This window comes from Pantherophis guttatus, chromosome 1 (genome assembly GCF_059756535.1).
Source record: "Pantherophis guttatus breed Tessera chromosome 1, ASM5975653v1, whole genome shotgun sequence".
In the NCBI taxonomy this organism is placed as follows: Eukaryota; Metazoa; Chordata; class Lepidosauria; order Squamata; family Colubridae; genus Pantherophis; species Pantherophis guttatus.
This window is the reverse complement of record NC_142063.1, coordinates 189,575,298-189,588,556: the sequence shown is the minus strand read 5'-3', so window position 1 is coordinate 189,588,556 and position 13,259 is coordinate 189,575,298. Positions and strand designations below refer to the sequence as shown.

The 13,259-nt window shown below is 40.9% G+C and overlaps 1 protein-coding gene across 3 annotated transcripts in view; it reads left to right on the top strand.

The window, feature by feature from the left end:
- Positions 1-13,259, top strand: part of LOC117674491 (cytochrome P450 2K6-like) — a 91,526-nt gene that overhangs the window by 6,268 nt on the left and 71,999 nt on the right. For 2 of the 3 annotated variants that reach the window (XM_034432539.3, XM_034432538.2), the window contains exon 2: positions 3,752-3,914. The exons of the other annotated variant lie outside the window; for it this stretch is intronic. In XM_034432539.3, the coding sequence (XP_034288430.2) occupies positions 3,752-3,914 (163 nt within the window). The remainder of the gene's footprint in view (positions 1-3,751; positions 3,915-13,259) is intronic. 3 annotated transcript variants of the gene reach the window in all.

Sequence of the window (13,259 nt, the reverse complement as noted above, 5' to 3'; positions counted from 1 at the left end):
GTATCAACAGTAGAGATCTTCAAATTTCTAGGTTCTACCATATCTCAAGACCTAAAATGGACACCTAACATCAAAAATGTCATCAAAAAAACGCAACAAAGAATGTTCTTTCTGTGCCAACTCAGAAAGCTCAAACTGCCCAAGGAGCTGCTGATACAGTTCTACAGAGGAATTATTGAGTCTGTCATCGGCACCTCTGTAACTGTCTGGTTTGATTCTGCAACCCAACAAGACAGCCACAGACTTCAGAGGATAATTAGAACTGCAGAAAAAACAATTACTACCAACCTGCCTTCCATTGTGGACCTGTATACTGCACGAGTCAAAAAGAGGGCTGTGAAAATATTTACAGACCCCCAGGGCCGGATTTAGATTGAAAGAGGCCCTAGGCTATTCCACTTATGAGGCCCTTTCACCAGTGGTGGGATTCAATTTTTTAACAACAGGTTATGTGGGTGTGGCTTAGTTGGGGGTGTGGCTTGGCAATCATGTGACTGGGTGGGCGTGGCTAGCTGGTCACGTGACTGTGTAGGCATGGGTAGCTCGTCATGTGACCGGGTGGGCGTGGCTATGTGCATAGACTTTTTTCAGAGGGCTGAAAAAAGTCATTTCTGACTGGGCCTCGCACTTTTGACCGGTCCTCACACTTATGACCATCCTCACATTTATGCCCGTGCAGCTTTCTTAACAACCATGTCACTCATTTCACAACTGCTTCTCTTCACCATGGTGACAAGATAGGGCAAAAACGTAAAATGTGAGGACAGTCGTAAGTTCGAGGACTGGTCAAAAGTGCGAGGACCAGTCAGAAATAACTTTTTCAGCTCTCTGAGTAGTCCATATGCACAAAAGGACTACCCAGAGGGCTGAAAAAAGTCATTTCTGACTGGGCCTCGCACTTTTGACCGGTCCTCACACTTATGACCATCCTCACATTTATGCCCGTGCAGTTTTCTTAACAACCATGTCACTCATTTCACAACTGCTTTTCTTCACCATGGTGACAAGATAGGGCAAAAACGTAAAATGTGAGGACAGTCGTAAGTTCGAGAACTGGTCAAAAGTGCAAGGACCAGTCAGAAATAACTTTTTCAGCCCTCTGAGTAGTCCATATGCATAAAAGGATACAGCAATAGAGAGGGATGAAGGAAGGGAAGGGAAATTAGAGTAGGAGAGAGAGGGAGGAAGAGAGGAGGAGAAGGAGAAAGGAAGAGGAAGTAGGGAGGAGAAGAAGAGGGGGAGGAAGAGAAAGTAAGAAGGAAAGAAAAGAGAGGTGGTAGGTTTGAGGAGAAAGATTGCTATACAATAAAAAAGATGAAAGGGAAGAAAGCCAACCCCAAACAAATATAAAGATATTAAGATAAAGAATGAATTGTTAAACTTTAAAGAATAAAAGAGAACAAATATGAATAAATAACAATAATTAGAAACACACATACAAACATACAATGTATTTTCTTTGAACAGAGTATTTGGCCGGTTCACAAATTTAAACAGTGTTTAGTCATTTCAATTAAATTTACAATTTCTATATTTCCTTTTTGCCATATTTATTCCTCATCTATTTTTGTAAAAAACCAATATTACCCTCATCCTCATCTCTAATCTTAATCAAATTCAATTTTTCCCTTCTATTCTATATTATACCCCTTCCCATTGTCATCTATTTTTATATCCATCCTCACATTGGTTAATTATGTAATATTAGTTGTTTAATATAAATTCAACATTTTAATATAAATCAATTAGTTATATAACTACCTTTTTTGTATATTAATCAATATGAACATGAATATTCCAATTATTTCCATGCAATCCAATTTCTTACAAATCCATTAATTATATTTACCAATAATAATAAACCAAATAATTTCCCCCATATATTCCTCCAAACCACAACTTAACCATTTCTGCTTTCAGAAATATACAATTAATAGTATCTCAATTATTACAATTCCCTAGTTAAATACAGCTTTTTTTTCTTTTGTGTTTTAAAATCCTGAACTCTTCTCTTTTTCCCTAAAATTCCCATTGTTTGCACGTACCTTTTTTGGTGAGGAAAAAGAAAAGAATTCTGCCTGCCTAATTTTCCAACCTTGCAGCAACAGCAAAGCAGTTTCAGTTTCGTTTCTTTGCAGGGAAGCAGAAGAGCCCTGAGCAAAACAGCGGAGACAAATCAGCTGAGAGCCGGGAGGCCAATTAGCCTCTGCTGAAGCTCCGGGGGCCAATAAAATTACAAAAAAACCCACCGAACCCTTTGTTAAATTGCTGGCTCCCCCGCCCCTCGCCCACCACTATTTATTGGTAATAAATAGTGGTGCGGAGGGGCGGGGGAGCCAGCAATTTAACAAAGGGTTCGGCCGAGCCACCTAGAACCCCCAGAATCCCACACTGTGTAGGCCCCTTTGGATCTTGAGGCCCTAGGCTGAAGCCTAGTTAGCCTATAGGAAAATCCGGCCCTGCAGACCCCTCGCATCCTGGACATAAACTGTTTCAACTCCTACCCTCAAAACAACGCTATAGAGCACTGCACAGAACAACTAGACACAAAAACAGTTTTTCCCCGAACGTCATCACTCTGCTAAACAAATAATTCCCTCAACACTGTCAAACTAGTCTGCTTTACTATTATTCTTCTCATCATTCCTATCACCCATCTCCTCCCACTTATGACTGTATGACTGTAACCTTGTTGCTGGTATCCTTACGATTTATATTGACTGTTTCCTAATATGATTTGATTGCATATTTGTTCCCTATGTCTATCATTAAGTGTTGTACCTTATGATTCTTGACGAATGTCTCTTTTCTTTTATGTACACTGAGAGCATATGCACCAAGACAAATTCCTTGTGTGTCCAATCACACTTGGCCAATAAAGAATTCTATTCTATTCTATTCTATGTGGAATGTGGTTTGTGTTTATGTCTGAAGGTTGAGTCATTTTTAAGACATGGAGAGTGGAAAACCCTCTAACAATAAACAAAAAGACGTTATTCAAAAAGATTTGGAAAGTGGAGCTCATTGGCTTGTCAAAGTTTCCTGAAATAATAATTATTCTACCTGAAGAAAGCATGGAGTGAAATATTTGTTTGTGGAATTATTTATACAAGCAGTTGAGCAGTTGTACAATGGAGGAAAAACGTGTGAGTATGCTGATGTTAAATTAAATTAGTGTGAATGTGTACATGTGTTAAACATGTATACTCACACAAAAGAGTGAAAGGGTCTAGTTGTTGTGTTCCCCTTTCTTAGATAATCAAAGAAACAGTTACATTGTAAATGTTTTTATTGTTTCTGTGTGATCTCGTGAACAAGATGTCAGAGGCTCATTTTCTTTTTTATGAAATTCTACTATATATCCAGGACTACTGTATGCTCAAGGCACCTTTCCAAATTGTGGAATGGAAGAGAATCCCTTGTGCGGGTTTCATCTTCATAGTATGTCCTGCACAAATGACCCCTTTAAAACATATTAAAAACCGTTCCCTCCCCCCCAGTTTGACATACCTTTCTAATGTGTGAGAATCTTTTATTACATAAGATTTTTTAAATTTATATTAAATTAGATCATATGGAAATTAAAAATTGTAAAGAAAAATATACTATCAAAATTTTCAATAGAATAGAAAAAGGAAATATCATCTCCACCTTTGAATTTTGACTCTTAGTTTCTTAAAACCTTCTTCTATGTACTTGAGTCTAATGGTTGATCAAAATGGTCTCTTGTTTTCCTTCTGCTGAATTCCAGTGGTCAAAAGAATATGGTCCCATTTTCCGCATCAAACTGGGTTTCCAGGAGATGGTGGTGCTGACTGGCTATGAGACGGTCAAAGAGGCTCTAGTGAACCAGGCTGATGCATTTGCTGAGAGAGCCTCCGTCCCCTTTTTTGAGGATGTTGCAAAGGGCTTTGGTGAGTTGCTTCACTTTGGGTTATAGCTGGCATTCTTTGCAGATGTGCAATCAGTGCCATGGAGACATTTCTTTTATGTAGTAACATAAAAGAACTAGGAAGCTTGTGGAAATCTAATCCTGAGTGTGACCCAGATTTATTTATTTATTTATTTATTTTTAAATTTGTATACCGCCTTTCTTCCTGAGGACTCAGGGAGGTGTATAGCCAAGTAAAAACATAAACTACAAACATTAAAATACAATTAAAAATATATATATAAATTTGGCCCCATGATTAAAAACAATAACAATTAAAAACATTAAACCAATTAAAAACATTTTAAAAAGTGTTAGGCCAGCCCGGCTTGCTGGAAAAAAAGGTTTTAAGGGCACGGCGGAATACACCGAGGTCTTGGATTCTCCTTATCTCTCTGGGCAGCTGATTCCAGAGGGTAGGTGCCCCCTGATCTGTCCCCGTCTACACACACACACAAACACAGCCAGCTGAGGGTTAAGAAAGTACTTAGCACGCACACAGGTCGTTATCTCAAACTTGGCAACAATATAAGCACCGTCTGCCAAGAGCTTTACTGCAACAGATAACATAACATTACATACGCATGGCAAATAGTCCAGCAAAACAATATCCCTTCGGCAGCTTCAGACGTTGTTCAAGTGACTAGCCAAAGTTAGTTTTTGTTTGTCACGGAGTTTTACCAGCCACCACCCTCTTATATAGCCTCTGGGGTGTGGTCCAGTGACTCAGTTCTAATCCTTAGCACGCCTCCTTAGCTGCTGCAACCGTTTATCACACCTTTGTTGGCGTGCATCCAGGAACGACGGCTCTCCTTCCTCGCCCTCATCCGAGACACTTGGCTCCTGGCTAATCTCCTCTCCCTTGGCTGGCACCTGAGACAGTGCCAGAAGGGAGGGGCCTGGAGAGGGAGGCCTGGCTGACTCCTCTCCCTCATGTTCGGAGCCTTCTTCCTCCGATGAGATAGGCTCAGAAGGCGGGGCCACAACACCCCCACAGAGAAGGCCCTCCCCCTGGGGGTCATCAGCCTACATTGTTTGGCTGATGGCACCCCGAGGAGGCCCTCTCTGTGGGAGTGCACAAGTCGATGGGAGGCCGTCGATGGGAGGCTGTCGGTAGCAGCAGGAGGTCTCGAAGATAACTAGGTCCTATGCCATGGAGCGCTTTAAAGGTGATGACCAACATCTTGAAGTGCACCCGGAAGACCACTGGGAGCCAGTGCAGCTCACGCAGGAGAGGTGTTGTATGGGAGCGCCATGCGGCTCCCATGATTACCCGCACGGCCGCATTCTGGACCAGTTGGAGCCTCCGGGTGCCCTTCAAGGGGAGCCCCATGTAGAGAGCGTTGCAGTAGTCCAGGCGAGAGGTGACGAGGGCATGAGTGACTGTGCACAAGGAATCCCGATCAAGAAAGGGCCGCAACTGGCGGATCAGGCAAACCTGACAAAAAGTCCCCCTGGCAACAGCTATCAGGTGTTCCTCCAAGGACAGCTGCGTATCCAGGAGGACTCCCAGATTGCGAGCCCTCTCCGAGGGGGCCAAAGACTCACCCCCAATAATCAGTGATGGAGTCAACTGACTATATCGGGATGCCGGGAACCACAGCCACTCAGTCTTGGAAGGGTTGAGCTTGAGCCTGTTTCTCCCCATCCAGATCTGCACAGCCTCCAGGCACCAGGACATCACTTCAAGGGCATCGTTGGGGTGGCCTGGGGTGGAGATATACAGCTGGGTGTCATCAGCGTACTGATGGTACTTCACCCCAAAGCCATGGATGAACTCACCCAGTGGCTTCACATAAATGTTGAACAGAAAGGGTGAGAGGACTGACCCCTGAGGCACTCCACATATAAGAGGCCTCGAGATCGACCTCTGCCCCCCTGCCAACACAAACTGCGACCGGTCTGAGAGAAAGGAGGAGAACCACCATAACACGGTGCCCCCCATCCCCAACTCTTCCAACCGGTGCAGCATGATACCATGGTCAAACTTCCGGTTTGCCTCCCGACGCCGAAAGACGGTCCCGTTTCTGGACCGCCAGCCCCGCTGCCTGTTAGAGCCGCTTCAATCAAGAGAAGCGGCTCAGAAGTTCCAGAATCCTGCAGGAATCTTGGAAGAGAGTGGTGAGAAGCAGGTTGAGCCCCTGTGAGCCCCCAAATAGCTATCGTTTGCTTCTGGGGAGGAAACAGGTGCGGCTCCCTTCCAGCTTGCCGAGACTCCGAACAGCGTGGGACGAGTCTGCCTAGCGCAGAACAAGGCATCAGGAGCAACCTTTCTTTACTGAAAATAAAGCAATTCAAATTGCCAGGGTGGAAGAACAACTTGAACCTTAAAAACTGCAAGTATTACTAGCCCTGTGACTTATTTTAAAAACGGAAGAGTGAGTGAGTGAGTGAAAGTCCCTTGAAAATGGCGCCTGGCTTCAGCGTTAACGAGCTGAAAGCGAGAGTGGATTTCAACTAGTTACAAAGTTGCATTGTCTGTAACAAGTGGAGAAAGAGAAAAGAAAACTCTTTTTAAAATAAGTCTGATTTTGCTTCAACCTCACCCTTACTCTGATTAAACCTGGGGGAATTTTTTAGAGGACTTTGTGGTGGAGGAAAGGGATAAAGAATTTCTTTTTTTGGAAAAGCCAGCTTATGTGGCAGGATGGCTTCTAAGCAAACTAAACAGGAAGGAAAGGCGGCAGGGGGGGGGGATCCCCCACACGTAAGCCTGAACAGCAGCCTCCCAGCCAGCAGAGCCAGAAAAAAGAGTTTGATTTTGAAAGTTTAAAGGATTTTATTACCTAGGTTTTGGATGAAAAATTTAAAGAATCACAACAGGAAATTAAGCAGGAGATTAAAGAAATTAAAGAGGTGGTGCAAGAAAAGTATGATAAGGTGACTAATAAATTAATGACTGGACTATCAGAAGCAATTATTAAAACGGATGCTAAGGTGGAAGAATTTAAATCAGAAATGGATGTCAAAATGAAGGAGACTGATTATAAAATTTATGATGTTGACAATAAAATGCAGAGATTTGAAAATGAAATTACAATGATGCAGTTCAGGTCAATGGAATTTGCCATAAGGCTGAGAGGCATAAAAGAGAATGATAGACAAGATTTGAGACAGATTTGTTCTGATGCTCTTGCTGTCTTTTTAAAGATTAGCCCTGAAGAGATTTTTTGCAAAATTGATAAAATCTACAGAATGAATTCGTGGGTGGCCAGACAAAGACAATTGCCTAGAGATGTGGTAATATATTTTACAGACAGAAGAATGAGAAATGATATTTTGCAAAAGTCTTTTCTCTCTACTGTCCAAGTGGAGGGAAGAGAGATAGGAGTTTATAAAGAACTACCACCTAAGATGTTAAAAGATAGAAAGGACTTTGGATTTTTGGTGAATGAACTAAAAAAACAACAAATTCCATTTCGGTGGGATGCCCCAACTGGTATAATCCTGAGGTATAATGGAGAAAGATATCAATTAAACACTGTTGAAAAAGCGGAAGAATTTTATTCTAATGTTTTTAAAAGGAGCTCGCCATCCCTACGTACATCTACTGTGTTGGAGATAAAGGAGAGTGATAAGGAGAAACAACTTCAGCAAGAGATGGAAGAGCAGCTTAAACAGGTGGAACCAGAGGTAATGGAAATGCAGGGAGCTACAGGAGGTTTTCTGGAGGAGCCCCTGCTAGACCTTCCTTCAAAAATTGTGATTGAACCACTTAAGACTACAAGAGATGTGGCTTTGGACCTAGCCCGGATGGCTGAAGCTAAAGATCAGCGTGTAACTCGAGCAATTTCTAAGCAACTTAAAGAAAGTCAACAACAGGAAAGGGCCAAGCCACAACAATATAAGAAAGGAGCCAAGAGCAACAGACAAGAATGTGAAGCCATGGGGGGAGCAAAGCCAAAGACTACCAATTCGGAAGATCTTCGGCAATTCTGCCGAAGAGTGTACATGATGATTAAGATCTTATCTTGGAATGTGAATGGACTGAACTCACCACAGAAAAGGAAGAAATTATTTACATATCTGAGACAATTTAATAATGATATAATTTGTTTACAAGAAACTCATGTTAGAACAAAAGATCAAAAATATCTGATAAATTCAAGATTAGGAATACATTTCATAGCCTCAAGTGTGGAAAAAAAGAATGGTGTGGTTATTTATATAAATAAAAGATTGTCAGCTAAAATTATAGAAGCAGATGAAGGTGGCAGGTTTATAGCAATTGAACTGTACACAGCAACTGCTCCAATTTTAGTGATTGGAATTTATGCTCCTAACCAACAACAGGATAATTTTTACAAAACTTTGCATTCTAAAATATTGCAATGGGACTATAGATCTATTTTAATCATGGGAGATTGGAATGGAGTAATTGATTTAAAAATAGATAAAAAGAGTTCGGCGAAGTCAAGGATTAAACTGCCACAGACTTTTTTTGATATGAAAGAAAATTTGGAATTAAAAGACATTTGGAGAATACATAATCCAAAAGAATTGGACTTTACTTTCTTCTCAGATAGACATAGGTCTTTCTCTAGGATTGATTTTGTTTTACTATCAACTGATTTACTTGTAAAAACAAAAAGAACAAAGATTTTTCCAAGGACTCTAATTGACCATAGCCCGGTATGGATAGAAATTGAGCTGGAAAAGAGTGAGAGAAGATCATGGAGACTAAATGAAAATCTGTTTAAATATGAAAAAAATATAATAGAACTTAAAAAGCAGATGAAAGAATTTTTTGAAATGAATTTGAATAAGGGTACCCCTATTGAAATTGTGTGGGATGCGAGTAAAGCGTATATGAGAGGGGTACTCATTCATATGAACTCTAAACACAAACTGAATAGACAAAAGAAAAGATCTGAAATTGAAGCAGAAATAAAGAATAAAGAACAGCTACTTATAAAAAATCCAACAGATGAAAGAATACGAGGAGCTATAAAACTTCTGAAAGATCAATTTCAAATGCTTATGGCGGAACAAACAGCAACAAATTTACAATTTGCGAAACATAACACATTTTGCAACGCTAACAAACTGGGCAGATGGTTGGCTTATACACTAAGGAAGAAGCAGAGTACACGGATTATTGATAGTATTGATATTGGAGGGAAGGAAATTTCTCAACAAAAATTAATTAAAGAAGTTTTTGTAGATTATTACACTAAATTATATGCCAAAGATAACACACAGAATGGATTTATAGAAGAATATTTAGAAAATAAAAGAGTTACAAAAATCAACAAAAGGAGAGACTGAACTATCCTATAACAACCGAGGAGATTATTGGCGCAATTAAACAATTGAAAACAGCTAAAGCTCCTGGGACGGATGGTTTAACTGCGGTGTACTATAAAACTTTACAAGCAGAAATGATTGAGCATCTTAAAGATTTATTTTGTAGTATACAACAAGGGGGTAAAATACCCCCATCATGGAAAACAGCTTATATTTCATTGATACCGAAAGAGCAAACAGGTCCTAAAAAACCAGAGAATTTTAAACCAATATCTCTTCTGAATAATGACTATAAAATATTTGCAAAAGTATTAACCAACAGGTTGATGCCGGTTATTCAAGAGGTGATTCATTGTGACCAAGCGGGATTTATAGAAGGCAGATACATGAAGGACAACGTAAGGCAAGTTATAGATTTATTGGAATATCTTGAGAAGAACAAACAGATCCCTGCAGTGCTGGTTTTCTTGGATGTGGAGAAGGCCTTTGATAGAGTGGATTGGAATTTTCTATTAAAGACTTTAAAAAAGATGGACTTTGGGGATCAATTTATACAGGCGGTTTCAGCAATTTATCAAGAACAAAAGGCACATATTATTATTAATGGAAGTTTGACAACAGATTTTAATATTGAAAAAGGAACAAGACAAGGTTGTCCGTTATCCCCATTGTTATTTATTTTAACATTAGAAGTCTTGTTGAATACAATACGGGACTAGAGTATCTTGAAAGGAATAGTGATAAGGCAAGAGGATTACAGAATAAGGGCATTTGCAGATGATCTGGTTGTTACCCTAACACAGCCAATGGAATCAATAATCCAGATGAAAGACATTATAAAAGATTATGGTACAGTATCAGGATTTAGATTGAACCAGAAAAAAACTAAGATGATAGTTAAAAATATGACACAAGATCGAAAACACAAACTTGAAAGCAAGGCAGGTTTTGAGATAGTACCAAAGGTTAAATATCTAGGAGTTCAGGTTGCAGAATCTAATACGAAATTGTTTCAAAATAATTATGAGGTGTTGTGGCGAGACGTACAGAAAGATATGGAGACTTGGAAAAAACTGTAACTGTCTTTACTTGGAAGTTAAGATGAACATTTTGCCAAGATTTCTTTTTTTTGTTTCAAATGATTCCGGTGCTTAAAGTGATAAACAATTGAAAGAATGGCAAAGTGGATTGAATAAGTTTGTCTGGAACGGAAAAAAACCGAGAGTGAAACTGAAAATTATGCAAGATGTTCCAGAAAGGGGAGGTCTTAAACTTCCAAACCTACAATTATATTATGAAGCAGCAGCTTTGACCCAAGCAACTGATTGGTTTGGAAGGAAAAAGACTGGAATATTGAATATAGAAAGTTTTGATCTTGAATTCGGTTGGCATGCTTACTTATTTTATGAGAACAAAGTGGATAAAGTATTTAAAAGCCATATACTTAGAGATTCTTTAATGAGGGTTTGGAAGAAGCACCGATTCAAATGGGATTACAAAATGCCACTATGGCTGGATCTTGGTCATATCATGTGGAATACAAATATAATGTCACTTGGGGGGTTTTTATATAAAGAAGTTCTTTTTGCAGATGCGGGCAGATGGCAACTGAAGACTTTAGAAATGCTGTTGGAAGAAGGGATTAATTTAACTTGGTTACAGTATAATCAACTTCAACTCAGATAGAAAGAGGACCAAAAAATTGGTATAATGATGCATGAGGAAGAACTGGTTAGACATATAAAAGAGAAAGGTCCAATGCATATTAAAAGGCTTTATAATGTTTTGTTAGAAAGGGATTCAGAAACTGAATTGGTTAAAGATTGCATGATTAAGTGGGCACAAAATTTTGCAGAACCAGTGATGTTGGAAACATGGGAAAAAATATGGGTTCAGAATGTTAAATTTACACAGTCGCAGAATTTGAGGGAAAATTTTTATAAAATGTTTTATAGATGGCATTTAGATCCTAAGAAATTGTCGTGCATGTACCCTAATGTTCAACCAAAATGCTGGAGATGTGATTGCCTAGACGCAATCACGTGTGGTGATTATCATGTGTGGTGGACTTGTAAGAAAGTGAAGGCTTTTTGGATAAAAATCTGGTGGGTTATGCAGAATGTTTTGAAGAAAAAAATTCAGTTTTCTCCACAACTGTTTCTACTGGGTATAGTTAAGGGTTTTACATTGGGTGAAACAAAGTTGATATTGTATATGATAACAGCAGCGAGATTGTTGATAGGTAAATATTGGAAAAATGAAGCTACACCTACTATTGAGGAATGGACTTTGAAGATGGCCAGCTTTGCAGAGATGGCGAAGATTTCAGCATATTTAAAAGATCGCTCACAAGAGACTTATGAATGGGAGTGGAAAAAGTGGATAGATTATGTGCAGAATAAATATCAAACTAGTAAATATCGGATAGCTTTTAACTGAAAGTATTATATAAAGATAGAATATTTAATTTTGGTGAATGTGAAAAATATGCAGGGGGTGGAGGGGTTCAAGTTTTATAATAAGGGGATTTTGATTTGGATTATATTCTGTGGAAGTCCGGGGAGGAGGGGCGGGTTAAGGGGGGTTAGGGAGGGTTAGGGGGGTTAGGGAGGGTTGGGAGGGGGAAACTGGGGGAAAAATGTAATTGTAAAACTTTTTCAATAAAAAAAAAAGCCGCTGAAAGGTCTAACAGGGCCAGAACAGAGGAGCAACCCCTGTCCCGAACCCTCCAGAGATCATCTACCAACGCGACCAATGCCATTTCCGTGCTGTGCCTGGGCCTGAAACCCAACTGGAACGGATCTAGATAAGACGTTTCCTCCAGGTACTGCGGAAACTGTCGTGCGACCACACTCTCGACAACCTTCGCCACAAAGTGAAGGTTGGAGACAGGACAATAGTTGGCTAATACTGCCGGATCCAGGGAAGGCTTCTTGAGGAGAGGCCTCACCACTGCCTCTTTCAAGGCCATGGGGAAGTAACCCTCACTCAACGAAGCGTTAATAATTCCCTGGAGCCAGCCTTGTGTAACCTCCCGGGAAGCCAGTACTAACCAGGAGGGACACAGATCCAGTAAACATGTGGCCATACTAAATCTCCCCGGAATCCTTCCACGTCATCAGGGGTCACAGAGTCAAACTCTTCCCAGATAATGTTCTCAAGACTATTCCTCGCCATCCTGCCCAAATCTACCCAGTCAGAGTCCAAATCCCCCCGGATCTGAGCGATTTTGTCATACAGATATTGTCTGAAATCCTTGTCCCTGCCTTCCAGGGGGTCCTCCCGCGCTCCCGGGTGGAGCAGGGAGCGGGTCACCCTGAACACGGCGGCCGGACGATTCTCTGATGACACAATAAGAGCGGAAAAGTAATTAAACTTTGCCGCTTTTATTGCCACTAGGTAGGTCTTTTTAAAAAAATTTTTTTTATTTATTTATATGCCGCCCTTCTCCGGAGACTCAGGGTGGCTTACAATGCGCTAAGCAATAGTCTTCATACTTTTGTATATTTATACAAAGTCAGCTTATTGCCCCCACAACTGGGTCCTCAATTTATCTACCTTAGAAAGGATGGAAGGCTGAGTCAACCTTGAGCCTTGGTGAGATTCAAACCTGCAGTAATTGCAGGCAGCTGGTTAATAACAGGGTGCATTAGACCACTGTACTATCAAGGCTCTTTGCGACCTTACCAGTGTTCGGTCAGATTCAGCGAGACTGGCCCTCCAACCGCTCTCCAGGCATCTTTTCTGGCGCTTCATCTCCCTCAGCTCCTTGGTGAACCAAGGAGCTGCGAGGCATCGGCACCGGGTCAGAGGCCGCAAAGGCATGACTCGATCCAAGGCCCCACCAGCCGCCCGATCATAGGCAGCCACCAGGTCCTCGGCCAAGTCGTGTGCCAGATCTTCAGGAAATGGCCCAAGCTCCATCTGGAACCTATCAGGATCCATCAGGTGCCTGGGGCGGACCCATCTAATTGGTTCCGCCTCCCTGCGGTGGGGTGTAGCGGTTCGAAGGTCCAGACGAAGGAGTGAGTGATCTGACCATGACAAGGGTTTTGTGTCTATATCCCCTATAATAAGACCA